General features: G+C 41.4%; 1 protein-coding gene across 16 annotated transcripts in view; it reads right to left on the bottom strand.

Moving 5' to 3' along the window:
* Positions 1-16,517, bottom strand: part of CNOT1 (CCR4-NOT transcription complex subunit 1) — a 71,615-nt gene that overhangs the window by 51,202 nt on the left and 3,896 nt on the right. For all 16 annotated transcript variants that reach the window (XR_006741875.1, XR_004988432.2, XM_036440243.2 and 13 more), the window contains exon 2: positions 9,634-9,908. Coding sequence is in view for 14 of the 16 variants with exons in the window: in XM_036440243.2 (XP_036296136.1) it covers positions 9,634-9,735 (102 nt within the window). In the remaining 2 variants the exon portion in view is untranslated. The remainder of the gene's footprint in view (positions 1-9,633; positions 9,909-16,517) is intronic.

The raw sequence follows: 16,517 nt of genomic DNA, 5'->3' as shown, positions 1-16,517 counted from the left end.
CCATATCACTGCTTTGGTCAACATCTACTCTGAAAAAAATCAAGTAGTATAAATGACATGTAGTAAGAATACTTTTTGAGGTTTGTAAGGCAAATTTTTTTTTTAACAAACTAGCCTCACAAGAGCATTACTTTTTCTATGCATTACTTTTACCTTGAAAAGGTAACCTGAAATCTAACACAAGTGTGCCTCTTTACAATAGTCTACAAGGCAAGGGCCTAAAGGAACTGGTCTGATTTCAGTACTTTACTAGTAGATGCTGCTCCAGTACTCCATTAGTTTCTGGCTGTTTCTCGAATTTACTGTTTGTACTTGCTATTCCCTCTAACTGCAAAGCTCCAAATAGCTTCAGGATTCATTCTCTCACTTCCCTTGGTTTCTGCTCTCCTCCTTCAGTGAGGATTTTCGTAATTACCCTCCCTAGAATATCAAGACTGCCAAAAGTGGTTTGGCTAAGGGGATAGAGTGTCGGCCTGCAGACTGAAGGGTCCCGGGTTCGATTCCGGTCAAGGGCATGTGCATTAGTTGCGGGCACATCCCCAGTGGAGGGGTGTGCAGGAGGGCATGTGCATTAGTTGCGGGCACATCCCCAGTGGAGGGGTGTGCAGGAGGCAGCTGATCGATGTTTCTCTCTCATCGATCTTTCTGACTTTCTATACCTCTCCCTTCCTCTCTGTGAAAACTCAATAAAATATATTTTTAAAAAATATATAACACGACCCCTTAACCTGCTTCACCCTTCTCCATACTCCTTTACCATCACCTGATTATTTATTTTCTATGACCCTCACTAGAGACTTTTAAATTGCATGAAAACAGGGAGTTTGTGCTGTTGTGTTCGTTTATTCACATAGGCTAGAAAAGAGCTTAGCACACTGTATCTGCAGAGCAATCATTCGTTTATTAAATGCTACAATATAATTATTTAACTAACTACTTTGGGCTAAATTGGTACTGAGCCCAATCTTCAACAACCCTGTCAAAAATGATCTCACACACACACACACACACACACACACTATATATATATATATATTTATAATTGATTTCAGAGAGGAAGAAAGAGGGAGAAACATCAACGACCAAGAAAGAATCATTGATTGACTACCTCCTACACGCCCCCTACTGGTAATTGAGCCCAAAACCCAGGTATGTATCCTTAACCAGAATCCAACCTGGAACCCTTCAGTCCCCAGGCCTATGCTCTAGCCACTGAGCCAAACCAGCTAGGGCAATGACTCCCATTTTATAGATGAAGAAGTGGACACTGATACCAGACTCCATGAGCCTAAAATTCAATTGTCTATGAATTGGGGAATCTATATTCACAGTCCAACTCCAAAGCCTATGCTTTTTCCACTGTATCATGGTAATTATGTGACAGCTGGCTAAGTTAACTTATTTCAGTTTCAATTTTCCCAATCCAGAAAAATGTGGGAGTTGTGTAAAAACCATTTCTACATTTACCCAGAGATATCTTAAAGTTAAATTCACTTAATCAGATAATAAGAACCTCTGCAATTCTGAAGATTATTGTGAACCTACTCCCAATGTTGGTTTTGTGTAAATTCTATAAAGGCAGAGATTTTTTCCTATCTCCTGGAATGCTCAAGACATTAAATTAAGAACCCAATTCTAATTAATTAAAAAGAATTACCTATGCTCCAACAAAACAGACCTTACCTTCAAAAGAGCAAAAATACCTGGCTTAACAAATATTTGAGTACAACCTAGACACCACTAAAGATAGAAGCAAATACAGCTGTAGAGGAGATCAACTGATTCCATAGCTCTAATAAAGTACATTTTTTGAGAGGGAAGAAAAGCACAGGCAAAGAATTTCTGATATTAACTGTCATATGAAGAAAATAAAATGGGGATATGTGATATTGATGGGAGAGGGTGTGCGCACATAGAGGTCTGACTGCAGAAGGAGTCGGAAGCTCCTGACTGCACTGAATCCCAGTTCAGAATGCACTGAGCATTGAAACCCAGTCCCAGCAAGCCGCTGGGGCACCCATCCCTCTTGAAGGGGGAATCTGGACTGTCAGGCGGAAGGAAACTCAGGGGAGCACAGAAGGCAGAGGTCTGAGACGCGTGCATAAGGGCAGGACTGATGGGAAGCCAAAACTGTCGGATCAGCCCTGAAACTCCGCCCCGTCCAAGTTGAGCAAAGAAGCTTTTGCAATTTTACAAGTCTGATCCTATAAGACTGTCTCGAATACAGAAGGTATCCTGGCATGGACACAGCTGATACTCATATCCAATTGGCCTGGAGGTCAATTCCTCCCAGTGATACCAACAACAATCAAGACTTAACTACAACAAGGCTGTACACAGAGTACACAAAGGGGAGCTCCAAGAGTCTCTACCTCAGGTAACTGGGGAGGCTGACCCCCTGGGCCATATAGGATACCAAGCACACAAAGCCACCCTACTAACCCAGGGAAGCAGCGAAAATGCCAAGACAAGGAAATAGATCTCAAACGAAAAAAAATGGAGAACAAAAGGCTGGATGTAAAGTTCAAAACCATGATTATAAGGTTTTTCAAGAATTTCCTAGAAAAGGCAGATAAATTTAATGAGACCCTCGAGGATGTGGAAAAGGACCAACTAGAAATTAAACATACACCGACTGAAATAAAAAATATTATACATAGACCCAACAGCAGACTAGAGGAACGGAAGAATCAAGTCAAAGATTTGGAAAACAAAGAGGCAAAGGACACTCCTCCAGAGAAGCAAGAAGAGAAAAGAATCCAGAAAGTTGAAGATGGTATAAGGAGCCTCTGGGACAACTTTAAGCGTACCAACATCAGAATTATGAGGGTGCCAAAAGGAGGGAGAGCAAGATACTGAAAACCTATTTGAAGAAATGTCAGAAAACTTCCCCCACCTGGTGAAAAAAAAGAGACTTACAAGTCCAGGAAGTGCACAGAACCCCAAACAAAAGGAATCCAAAGAGGACCACACAAAGACACATCATAATTAAAATGCCAAGAGCAAAAGACAAAAAATCTTACAAGCAGCAAGAGAAAAACAGTTAGTTACCTATAAGGGAGCACCCATAAGATTATCAGCTGATTTCTCAACAGAAACTATGCAGGCCAGATGGGAGTGGCAAGAAATATTCAAAGTGATAGAGAACCTACAACCATGATTACTACTCTACCCAGCAAAGTTATCATTCAGAATTAAAGGGCATATAAAGAGCTTCACAGATAATAAAAAGCTAAAGGAGTTCACCACCACCAAACCAGGATTATATGAAATGCTGAAAGGTATTCTTTAACCTGTTAACTGAGCGGAACCTATAAATACGTCAAACGTAAACAATATCGGGAACGGGTAGGACGTATGAATACGTCCTTGAAATATATGTTGTGCCCCGAGAGGGACGGTATATATTTTTTGTAATATTTTTTTAAATATTTTGATTTTTTACAGAGAGGAAGGAAAGGGGAGGGAGTTAGAAAGATCGATAAGATGAGAGAGAAACATCGACCAGCTGCCTCTTGCACACCCCCCACTGGGGATGTGCCGGCAACCAAGGTACATGCCCTTGACCGGAATCGAACATGGGACCTTTAGGTCCGAAGGCCAACGCTCTATCCACTGAGCCAAACCGGTTTCGGCTATTTTTTGTAATCTTTATCATCGTTTGTAAAATTTATAATTTTTTAATTCAATGTCTTCCTTTTTTTTGTCGGTATTCTTTTCTATTTTTTTTGTAATTTTTTATTTTCCTTTGTGCTTTATATATATAAACAAAAATATATATATTTCATTTATTTTCATTAAGTATAAATAAAAAATAGTATGAAATTACATCCTCCAGGAGTGACGTACTGACACGTCCTAGTGAAAGAGTACATGCCCGTTACAGGTTGCATCATTAAAAAGAGAACTCCCCGGTTAACAGGTTAAGACGAGAAAGAAGAAGAAAAGGATAAAGATAAAAATTATGAACAAATACATATATATCAACAAGCGAATCTAAAAATCAAGTGAATTAAAAATCTGAGGAACAGAATAAACTGGTGAATATAATAGAATCAGGGGCAAAAAAAAGGGAGTGGATTGATAATTATCGAGGGGAAGGGGTGTGGAAGATGCAGGAAGAGACTGGACTAAAACTGTACACCTATGGATGAGGACAATGGGGGAGGGGGATTAAGGGCAGATAGTGGAGTGGGAACCGGGTGGAAGGGAGCTATGGGGTGAAAAAGGAGAAACAATTGTAATAATCTGAGCAATAAAGATTTATTAAATTTTTTTTAATGGAAGAAATATTCCATTAGTCTGCCAATAAAAAAATAATTGAAGTTTTTGTTTTAACTAGGATCAACAAAATTTCACAGATATCCCTTTTTTATCTTTACATTTATTTTGGTAATATTTTATAATTTCACAATAGTTTTTACAGGCCCCTCAATCTTAACCATAACCCTAACATATATAGACAAACAATACCAGGTTATTATTAATAAACACTAGAGGCCCATTGCACAAATTTGTGCACGGGGGAGGTGGGGGTGTCCCTCAACCCAGCCTTCACCCTCTCCAATCTGGGATTCCTCAAAGGATGTCCGATTGCCCATTTAGGCCCAATCCAGGATTGGGCCTAAACATGCAGTTGGACATCCCTCTCACAATCCACTACTGCTGGCTTCCAACTCCTCACCTGCCTGCCTTCCTGATTGCCCCTAACCACTCACATGCCAGCCTGATTAATGTCTAACTGCTCCCTTGCCAACCCATTTGCCCCCAACTTCCCTCATCTGCCAGCCTGGTCACCCCTAACTGCCCTCCCCTGCAGGGTTGATCGCCTCCAACTGCTCTTACTTTCAGGCCTGGTCCCTCTCAACTGCCCTCTCTTGCAGGCCTGGTTCCTCTCAACTGCCCTCCCCTACTTGCCTGATCACACACAACTGCCCTCCCTTGTAGGCCTTGTCTCTCCCAACTGCCCTCCCCTGCTGGCCATCTTGTTTCCACATAAGGCCAGGATCTTTAACCACAGGGGGTCAGCTATTGAGTGATGATCAATCTGCATATTTTAATACATAGGATAGAGGCCTGGTACACGGGTGGGGGCCAGCTGGTTTGCTCTAAACTTTAGTAGGGGTGTCGAACTCAATCAGAGAAGGGGCCAAAATCTAAAATCCAGCCTAAATCGCGGGCCGAATGGTTTACTGAACAGTCATAAACTGTCATTGTGATGGAAACGCAGCGGAGTGCAGTGATGACAGCGCTGTGCGGGCCACATTGCAAGGCCTGGCGGGACGGATTTGGCCCACGGGCCTTGTGTTTGACACATGTGCTCTAAAGGGTATCCTGGATCAGGGTGGGGGTTCCTTTGGGGCATGGGGGGGCCCGAGCGAGGGGTCTGTGGTGGTTTGCAAGCTGGCCATGCCCCCTATCGACCTAAGCAGAGGCCCTGGTATCTGGGATATATTTATTTTCTACAACTGAAACTTTGTAGCCTGGAGTGGAGGCTTAGGCCTGCTAGGGCAGGCGGAAAACTTGGCTTCTTCCATTGCCAGAGAAACCCAAGCCTCTGTGGCCACAGCCATCTTGGCTGGGTTAATTTGCATACATACTCTGATTGATAGGTGTGGTTTGTGGAGCAGAGTGATGGTTAATTTGCATATTACTCTTTTATTAAATAGGGTTAAGTTGGTGTGGGGTTTTTCTGTGCGTGTTTGTTTTGTTTTTTAGTCAAAGTTGCAATGACCAAAGAGAAATGGCACACATATCCTGCTGGCTTATGGTAGGGATCACAGGGTGTGCTTTATGGTTACTAGGGGAATGCAATATTCCTTCTGTGATATCATGCAGTCTGTCCTTCACTATGAGCAACTGTTTTTTTCTTCTAAAACCAAAGTGGTTCATAAAAACAAGATTTTGGATTGCAAATATGATGAAATAAGATTTTGCTGATCCCATGATTAAGCCCTAGACATTTTTGCTTAAAATTACACCATTCTACCCATGGGGCAGGGGAAAGCAATAAAATAATTCAAAGTATTATAACTACCTACCTTAGAGTCTACTAGTAAATCTTTAAGCTATATTAAAAATAAAGTAACTACATCAGCCGAAACCGGTTTGTCCCAGGTTCGATTCTGGTCAGGGGCATGTACCTTGGTTGCGGGCACATCCCCTGTGGGGGGTGTGCAAGAGGCAGCTGGTCAATGTTTCTCTCTCATCAATGTTTCTAGCTCTCTATATCTCTCCCTTTCTCTCTGTAAAAAAATTAATAATTAAAATAAAAAAAAGAGGGACAACAATAACAAGTAGTGCATCTAGTCAGAAAAATCATGGAATGGTTGGGAAACTGGGGCACTATTTGGCCTAGAGAACACACATGAGGGAAGATCAAAGACAATTATGTGAAGGGTATTTATATGAAATATTAAAATTTTTAACCCAGATATTTTAAAGAAATTTCTAATAATTCCTAGCTCACTTCATATTTTTTAAATCCTTATTTAAGCCAAAACCGGTTTGGCTCAGTGGATAGAGCATCGGTCTGCGGACTGAAGAATCCCGGGTTTGATTCTGGTCAAGAACATGTACATTGGTTGCGGGCACATCCTGGTGGGGGTGTGCAGGAGGTAGCTGATCAATGATTCTCTCTCATCGATGTTTCTAGCTCTCTATCCCTCTCTCTTCCTCTCTGTAAAAAAAATCAGTAAAATATATATATATTTTTAAAATCCTTATTTAGGTGGTGTATTGATAAAGCAGCAATTATCTGAGAAATCATGCCTTTAACCTCAGATCCTTAAGACACATTAAAGTGTCATCAGATAAAAATAAATAAATAAATAAATAAAAAATAAAAAAAACACCAAGAACACATTAGGCATTTTCACATAAGCTCAAGAAAAATACAAAATCTAGCCTAACACTGGGAGCGGCCAGGCCCAGAGCAGCCGGGTCTGGTGCGGCCAGGCCCGGAGCAGCAGCAGCCAGGTCCAGAGCAACTAGGTCGGGAGCGGCGGTGACCAGACCCGGAGCAGCTGGTTGTGGAACAAACCAGAGCAACAGAGGCCAGGCCCGGAGCAGCCAGGCCCGGAACAGCTCGCTCCTCGCCTGCCCCTGCCCCATGGCTGCCTCTCAGACATGGCTGGAAACTTTTGTGGGAACTTGAGGGTCTGCTGAATCAAGTGATGAAGGCTTAGATCTGGATGTGTTGAGTTAGTATAGGGCTGGGGTGTTGATCTGTGAGTGCCTTGGGTGGGGCCTAGATGAGGCTGGTTGACCTATTTGGAAATGTCTTTTGTGTGAAATGTATCATTGGGCATGTGGTGGTATTATTGATATGAGAAAATGCTAAGTAACTGATTTACTATCTGAAAAGGGATTTACTATCGGGGAAAGGGAGGGAGGAAGAGACTGAACATAAACTGCACCTATGGATGAGGACAATGGGGGATGGGGGGGGGGGGGGGGGGGGGAACCTGGTGGAGGGGGGAAGAAATGAGGAACCTTTATAACAATATGAACAATAAAGATTGATTAAAAAAAAAAAAGAAAAAAAAATCTAGCCTAACAAATCATGTCAAAGGTGCCAAAAATGTCCAAGAATCTATATAATTATACAATACTAGATTGTTTAGATTGTTAAAGTTTAAATTGAATACATTAACTTCCTACATACATTACAATGATTATAGAAATTGGAATAGACTATCTAAATATATATGTGCTCCACACAAATAATGAAACATGTTCATATTTCTTTAGCTTGTTAAATATATTAGAACCCTTAAAAAATATTCATTCCAGGTTTTCATTGTATTACATGGATGAATACTTCGGGCTATTTTATTTAAAAAAAAAAAAAAGTGCATCTATTCAAAACAGTATAACATATTGAAAAGAACATGAAAACAAATTTTGGCAGCAAATATAAAGGGTTACTTCTAACACATGAAACATTAAGGACAAAAATGCCCAACTTGTAAATAAAAGATGGTACTAAGAGTACTTTATTCTATTCTCTCAATTTTTTTTTTTAAATTCAATTTTCAACAAAACGTTCTATTTTAAGAAGTGGTCCAGATGAGGTATGACAGCACATTTTTACCATCTCAAATGACAGACCAAATGCAGACTTCCACTTGGGGCTAATAAATCCAGAAATAAAAATGTTTACAGACGTAATTACGCTTTGTTCAAGAGATGAATCTGGGGCACAAACGAACCTTGAAAACTAGATTGTCCCATTTAGAGACACAGATCAATATACAGAAATTGCAGAATGGCACAGGAGACAGAGCTGAGGGAACAACCAGGTTTAAGCTGCCTCTTTTAACCCTTTGCACTCCGAACCATTCTGGACATTGGCTACCAGCTAGACGCTACTTTGCGGCGGACACGTGCGTTGAATTAACTCAATTCCCCGTAATCACTAATAAACTGCAATGTCCCCCCTGAGAGGGGACATCCGAGTGATATGCTAGAATTCCGATGTCCCCTCTCAGGGGACATCGAAGTGCAAAGGGTTAAAGTCTATAAGCAAACAAACCAGCTAGCCAAAGGAGAATGCTGAAGAAAGAGTAAGAGGAGGCACCCATTACCATATATGAAAATAGAAATGGCACACTAACCCAACACTTCCCCACATTTAAGCATCCTCAAAACTGTGTGTGTGTGTGTGTGTGTGTGTAAACTAGAGGCTCTCGCAGCCCCAGCTTCCGGAAGGACGTTTGGCTGTTTGGTCTAATTAGCATATTACACTTCTATTATTATATATAATGGAGCTGGTTTGAAAATAAGCACTCAGCATGGAACCTATTTGAAGAAACTAAAACAAAGAAAAACAAAACAGGTAAAGAACAACATTTCAAATAAACAGAAAGAGTTCAGACATAGAATATTACATACTCTCAAAGTAATTAGAGAATTGTTCTGTTTTCTACAGGGAAAGTCCTCAAAAAAGTGTAACACTGGTTTCAAAGACAAGATGGCAAGAAAATGAATTTGCAGTACTTAGGAAACGTAAGGCAAAAATCTTACAGAAAAGATAATTCTCACATAATTGATATACCTCAATCCACAAGAGAAGAAATGAATACTGAAACAAAAGCTAACGGATAAACAGAACATGGAATATCCACAAAATGGACTAAAATGAACAAGGTACTGACTGACTCAGGCTCCAAGATGATGACCCTTGAAAGCAAACAAAGTAAGAGAGACACAGAAGTCCACATAGGAATGATTCCATTTACATAAAATGTCCAAACCCACAGAAGCAGACGTAGATAAGTGGCTGCCAGGGGCTGGAGTGAAGGGGAAAAGTAGAGCCAACTGCTAATGGTTAAACAACTATGTGCCTCTACTAGAAAATACTAATTTTATATTTTAAAAAGGTTGAGTTTTATAGTTTGTGAGGTATACCTCGTTTTTAAATATAAAAGAAATGGGAATAGATCAAAACAAATTAGATCACAAGTAGTAATTTTTACCAAAAATAATCTGTGAATTCTTTTTTAAAAAATGGGATATTATGTATTAGGCTGACGTCACGTGAAATAAGGGGCAAAAGTCACACATTTTTCATGCAACATACCCACATAAATTCCCAACTTTCTACTGTATATGGTTCTCCTGTTTACTTACATGCTGTATTTCCTGCTGGCTGGCTCGGTAGTTTTTCTTGGTTAAATTGTCCACCAGGTAGCTGATTTGAGACAAGGCCAGCGAGAGCGAGTCAAGATTCATTGCTGGTTGGGGCGGAAGCAGGCGGCCGAGCCCGGCGCAAAATCACCATTATTCCCCTTTAGTCACCTCAGAGGCAGGTTAATGCTTTCTTTGTAATTAGCCTATATCTGGTGTCGTGCAGTGTAGTCAGTTCTTCTTTACCAGGGGTCGTACTCTGTTCTGAAACATGGCACCTGTTAAAAAAAAAAAATTTCAAATTTTTAATTATATTTTTATTAGGGAGGGAAATGGTTAAATAACCTTCACCTCTCCACCTTAGTACCCGTAATACTAAAGAAGAAAAAGTGAATTAAGATGCCTCAACCACTACTGATTTTAAAATCCAAAAGTTTTAAAATTAGATGAGACCAATATAAAAGAAAATACACAGTGATCGGCTCCCGCGCGCTCCCCTCTCCCCTCCCCCCCCCAAAAAAAGACTGCTACAAGAAAACATAGGGAAGAAACTCCTGGTCATAATTTTTGGATATGACACCAAAAGCACAACAAAAGAAAAAAATCAACAAGTAGGACTAGATCAAATGTAGAGGGTCCTGCACAATGAAAGAAACAATGATAATGGCAAGTCAGCCTATGGAATTGAAGAGAATATTTGCGAACCATGTTTCAGATAAGGAGTTAATCCACAAATTATAAAGAACTCAACCAGGATGAGATATCAACTCACACCTGTAAGAATGGCTATGAACAAGAGACGTCCCGGATCTGATTCCTGGTTAAGGACACATACCTGGGATGCAGGTTCAATCCCCACCCTGGTCACTGTGTCTGACTGAGCCCTCTCACATGTGTATGCATGTGCGTGTGTGCATGTGTCTGTCTCCCATTTTCCTTTATCATCTACCTTCTAAAAAAAAAAAAAAAAAAAAAGGAACCAGCCGAAAAAATATCCTCCACCGAGGATTAACAATTAAAAAAAAAAAAAATCAACCAATGAATGAATCAAGAGATTGTAAAGAAGTTGATGTGTGTATGCCCTTGTGCCTCTCTCTCAAATCAATTCTTTAAAAATGAATGTAGCCCTGGCCATTTTTTTGGCTCAGTGGTTACAGCACTGTTCCTTGGACCTAAGGGCTTGGGTTTGATTCCCGGGCATGTACCTCAGCTGCAGGTTCAATACCTGGCCTGGTTGGTGCCCAAGCAGGAGGCAACCAACTGATGTGTCTCTCTCTGTCGCTCTCTCTCTCTGCCCAAGTTTAAGCATTACTATTAATTCAATCAAATATTTGTTGAGTGCTGGCTATGTGTCAAATATGAGGTACATACATCCCTGCATTCCCACTGTAAGGGAAAAACAGTAATCATAAAAATTATGAAGCAGCCGGGACCGGTTTGGCTCAGTGGATAGAGCGTCGGCCTGCGGACTGAAAGGTCCCGGGTTCGCCGAGACCGGTTTGGCTCAATGGATAGAGCGTCGGCTTGGGGACTGAAGGGTCCCGGGTTCGATTCCGGTCAAGGGCATGTATCTTGGTTGGGGGCATATCCCCAGTGGGGGGTGTGCAAGAGGCAGCTGATCGATGACTCTCTCTCATCGATGTTTCTAACTCTCTATCTCTCTCCCTTCCTCTCTGTACAAAATCAATAAAATATATTTAAAAAAAAAAAAAAAAAAAAAAGAAAGGTCCCAGGTTCGATTCCGGGCAAGGGCATGTACCTTGGTTGCGGGCACATCCCCGGTGGAGGGTCTGCAAGAGGCAGCTGATCGATGATTCTCTCTCATCGATGTTTCTAACTCTCTATCCCTCTCTCTTCCTCTCTGAAAAATCAATAAAATATTATTTAAAAAAAAAAATTATGAAGCATTTTAGGAGATGCTAATATGAAAAAAAAAAAAGAAAAACTATAAGGTAAAGGTGAACCAAATGTGTATGGGGGTGAGAAGAGCGGGTGCTGAAATTTAAGTAGGGTAGTCAGAGTAAGCCTTATTGGAAAGTACCGATTTTTCGGACCGTAAGACACACTTTTTTTCCCCCAGAAGTGGGGGGGAAAAGTCCCTGCGTCTTATGGTCCAAATATAGCCTACACATATATTTTTTTAAAAAAGTTTTTTTACTTGCCCGGCTCTGTGTGGTCTCTGTGTGCTTGCCCGTCTCTAAAATGATTCTAAATGCTGCTGTTTACTTTACAGGGTTGATTACATGTGTTTATGACTGTGATGTTGGGTTTTAATGCACATAAAATATTTTAGGACACTATTTGTTTCAGAATCTTTTTTTCTTCATTTCCCTTCTCTAAAAACTGGTGCGTCTTATGGTCCGGAGCGTCTTATGGTCCGAAAAATACGGTGTATATATAGTATTTGAGCAGACTGAAGGAACTGAGTGTATAGCCATACATACATCTGAGAAAAGAATGTTCCAGGCCCTAGCTGGTTTGGTTCAGTGGACAGAGCATCGGCGTGCAGACTGAAAGGTCCCGGGTTCAATTCCAGTCAAGGACACATGCAGGGATTACAGGCTTGACCCCTGGTAAAGAACGTGCAGGAGGCAGCCAATCAATGATTCTCTCTCATCATTGATGTTTCTATCTCCTCCCTTCCTCTCTGAAATCATTAAAAAATATATTTTAAAAAAAGAATGTTCCAGCCGAAACTGGTTTTGCTCAGTGGATAGAGTATCAGCCTGCGGACTGAAAGGTCCCAGGTTCGATTCCAGTCAAGGGCATGTACCTTGGTTTTGGGCATATCCCCAGTAGGGGGTGTGCAGGAGGCAGCTGGTCAATATTTCTCAATGATGTTTCTGGCTCTCTATCCCTCTCCCTTCCTCTCCGTAAAAAAAAAATCAATAAAATATACTTTTTTAAAAATAAAAAGAATGTTCCAGGCAGAGGGATTGGTGGTCGTCACTACTAAGGCTTCCTCGTGGCATGTACAAGGAAAAGCAAGCAGGCCAAGTAAATTTATTGGGGGGAAGGGGAGTGCCCTGCCCTGTGCCTCCTCAGGCATTCCTCATTTCTCCCAACTTAACACCCCACTTAGGGGAATGAGGAAAGCCTGAGGAGCCACAGGGCAGGGCTAGACCCTAAAGGTGGTGAAAAGGACTTTGTTTGGCTTTTACTAAAGACAAATGAAGAATCAATGGATGATCTTGAACAGGATGACATATTGCTTTTAGATGGTGAACTGTGAGCAAACTGTAGGGGAGAGCAAGGGTAGAAACAGGATAAGCAATAACACATTAAGAATTAGTCACTTAGGGAGGTGGGAGGGGCCGGGGGCTGTCAATAGGGGAAAAGGAGACATGTAATACTTTAATAAAAAAAATAATTACATTTGTAATGCCCTAATCTAGGGGTGTCGAACTCAATCAGAGAAGGGGCCAAAATCTAAAATCCAGCCTAAATCGCGGGCCAAATGGTTTACTGAACAGTCATAAACTGTCATTGTGATGGAAACGCAGCGGAGTGCAGTGATGACAGCGCGGTGCGGGCCACATTGCAAGGCCTGGCGGGACGGATTTGGCCCGCGGGCCTTGTGTTTGACACATGTGCCCTAATCAATTAATCAATAAAAATTAGTCACTTAAACCCAAACATAGACTAAAGAACTCTATAAGCTATGTACAATATTCCAAAACTAGATAGATTAGTATGTTAAAGTTATCACATTAATGTTTCATGCTGGCCAAAATCCTTGAGAACTTACTGCTTGGGAATGACTAAAAATTCAAACTGAAATACAACTAATTTTTACACTTTACCTTCAGACAGACCACCTCAACTTCTGTAATCTTTGGTATATTTGTCAGTATGTAAAGGGAAGAGAAAAACCCTTTAAAAATCTATGACACTGCCTGGCCTATGTGACTCAATTAGTTGAATGCCATCCCATGCACTGAAGGGTTGCTAATTAGATGCCTGGTCAGGGCACATACCCACGTTTTGAGCTTGATCTCTGGTGGGGGGCATGCAACAGGCGGCTGATCGATGTTTTGATGTTTCACTCTCACATTGATGTCTATTTGTCTGTCTGTCTCTGGCTTCAAAATCAATAAAAATGTGTTTTTTTTTAATCTATGCCATAATACATAGTACATTTGCCTCTCAAAGAATAAAAGCTTAAGTGTGAATAATCCAAATCATGGGCATCCCAAACTTATGTATTCCTGGACTCTGGGCCTCCCAACAGCGCCACACGAAGCCAGGCAGGCAGAGCACCCTCTCCCAGCATGCTTTGCAGACCAGCTCCTGTGCAAACCCATGGGGAGCTCAACCAGCCCCTGCAACTTCGGCCTGGTTCAACCAGAAGAGGCCATGCAGGGGAAGAGGCCGTGGGGTGCAGGGCAGGCTCCTCATGGGTGCCTGACATCTGAGCACAGGGGGGGGTTCCCTGGCATCCCGGAGGAAGGTAGCAGGGGAAGTGAGAGTGAGCTCGGTGGACACCCTGCATTGTCACCGCACTTCCATCACCCCTGCCCCCAGGTAGCTGGCAAGAGATCATTGCTGACGCCCACCATGTTCCATGCCACCCCATGGTAGTCAGTGCATATCATAGGGAGTGGTCGAACTCCAGGGTGAATGATGGCCCAAGGGGACAATTTGCATATTAGACTTTTATCCTATATAATAAAAGCCTAGGTAGCATCACGCCCTCACACACACACCCTCGGCTTGGATCAGGTTGGCAGGGGAGGGCAGTTGGGAGCGATCAGGCCGGCAGAGGAGCCGTTAGGCATCAATCAGGCCAGCAGGGAGTGGTTAGGGGCATTCAGGTAGGGAGGCAGGCAAGCCATTAGGAACCAGCAGTCCTGAATTGTAAGAGGGATGTCTGCCAATTTAGGTCCTGCAGGATTGGGGCTAAACCGGCAGTCTGACATCCCCCAAGGGGTCCCAGATTAGAGAGGGTGCAGGCTGGGCTGAGGGACAACCCCCACCCTTGCACAAATTTTGTGCACCAGGCATCTAGTATAGGATAATACAAGGGGGGGGGGGGGGGCTCAGATTAGGAATAAAGAAAAAAAATCTCCCTATGTAATTCAAGAAATTGCCAGTGTGTAAAAATTAATTCTATAGAACTATTCATGAAGATAGTCATGATGTTCTTTTTTTAAAATATGTTTTTATTGATTTCAGAGAGGAAAGGAGAGGGGGAGAGAGGGAGAACCAGGCATGTGCCCTGACTAGGAATCCAATTGTGACCTCCTGATTCATAGGTCAACACTCAACCACTGAGCCACACTGGCAGACCAGTCATAATGTTCTTAAAAATTCAATCCACTGCCAAAACCAGTTTGGCTCAGTGGATGGAGCATCAGCCTGCAGATTAAAGGGTCCCAGGTTCAATTACGGTCAAGGGCATGTACCTTGGTTGTGAGCACATCCCCAGTGGGGAGTGTGCAGGAGGCAGCTGATCCGTGTTTCTGACTATCTCTCTCCCTTCCTCTTTACAAAAATATAAAATTTTTAAAAGTTCCTTCTTAAAAAAAAAATCAATCCACTAAATTAAAGTGAATCCTGAACTACAAAATTGACCTCCAGAGATTTTAATTGTGATGAACTTTGTCTTTAAAAAAAGAAAAGAAAAAGAAAGTGGTTGACCACATTGCTTATTCTCATTTTTTTGGTGAATGATCCAATTCATTGATCTTTCTTTTCCTCATACTGAATTCAAGCAGTGTGGGAGACAGAATGAACACTAGCGCTAGAGAAGAAAATCTGAAATCTGATCTAACCTTAAACTAAGGAAGTCCAGTCCACCTTTCATGGACTCAGTTGCCTAAAGGATGATACCATAATTCTGTATGACTAGCTTTTTAAAGTGTAACCATTTAAAGATGTCAACACAATTATAAATATGTAGCTCCAAGAAAAAAAGTCTCTGTTCTCAAAGAACAAAATTCAGGGTGTATGCTTTTCCAAGAATGCCACTGAGTGTACAAATGAAGCATCATTCAATTACCATTCCGGGCAGTGGATATGTGTTTGGGGGAAAGGACAACTCCTTACTCCCCATAAAATGAGACAGAATTTAAAAGCCAATATATGATACAGCGAAGGAGAACTGGCCAAGAAGAAGAAAGAACCAATTTTGCTTAAGATCAGAGAAAATATTTAGATAGCACACCTGAGTTTGAACTCCTATGATGGATAAGGTTTTGGTATGTACAAACACTGACATTCCAGTTAAGAGGCAAAGATGTACTTGGAAACCACTGTAACAAGTCTTGATACAGCATAAAATAGCAACAGGTAGGAAGGAATCAGCACTTATACAGCTCCTGGCCAAGGTACTTGAAGGACTTTTGAGCAGAGGCTGGCTATTTTCAAACCAATGATTTAGGTGACAATTTGGCAGTAAAGAACTATATTCCTGTAATCATTTACAATTAGGATGCATTCACATATTGCTTACATAATAAAGAAATCCAATCAACAAATGATGGGGAAGATACTAGAGATTAGTTAGAAAGCTACTGCAACAAAGAAAAAGGGTCTGAAACAAAGGAATAACTATTCTTATAATGGGTCTATATAAAATTTAAGAAGTAACTGCGTTTCTAAACTAGGAGCTATAAATCAAGGTGACAAACTTGCAAATTATTTAAAACGGAAACTGTTGAGTTCTCTTAACATAAAGCTTAACAGTAACATGGTGTTTCAAAATATGCTTTTATTCCTCTTAATAGTTCATATAATTAGTCCAACATCTCAAAAAAGCCCTCTCATTCATTTCAGGAATTGCCTTCTAACTGCTATAACAAAATTAATCAAGACATGATATCCTAGACCTAGCCAGTCGGCTTTCTGACTAAAGGGTCCAGGATTCGATTCCGATCAAAGGCACA

Source organism: Pipistrellus kuhlii, unplaced genomic scaffold (genome assembly GCF_014108245.1).
Source record: "Pipistrellus kuhlii isolate mPipKuh1 unplaced genomic scaffold, mPipKuh1.p scaffold_m20_p_17, whole genome shotgun sequence".
In the NCBI taxonomy this organism is placed as follows: Eukaryota; Metazoa; Chordata; class Mammalia; order Chiroptera; family Vespertilionidae; genus Pipistrellus; species Pipistrellus kuhlii.
The sequence above is the reverse complement of the archived record's forward strand: the minus strand, read 5'-3'. Positions and strand labels throughout refer to the sequence as shown.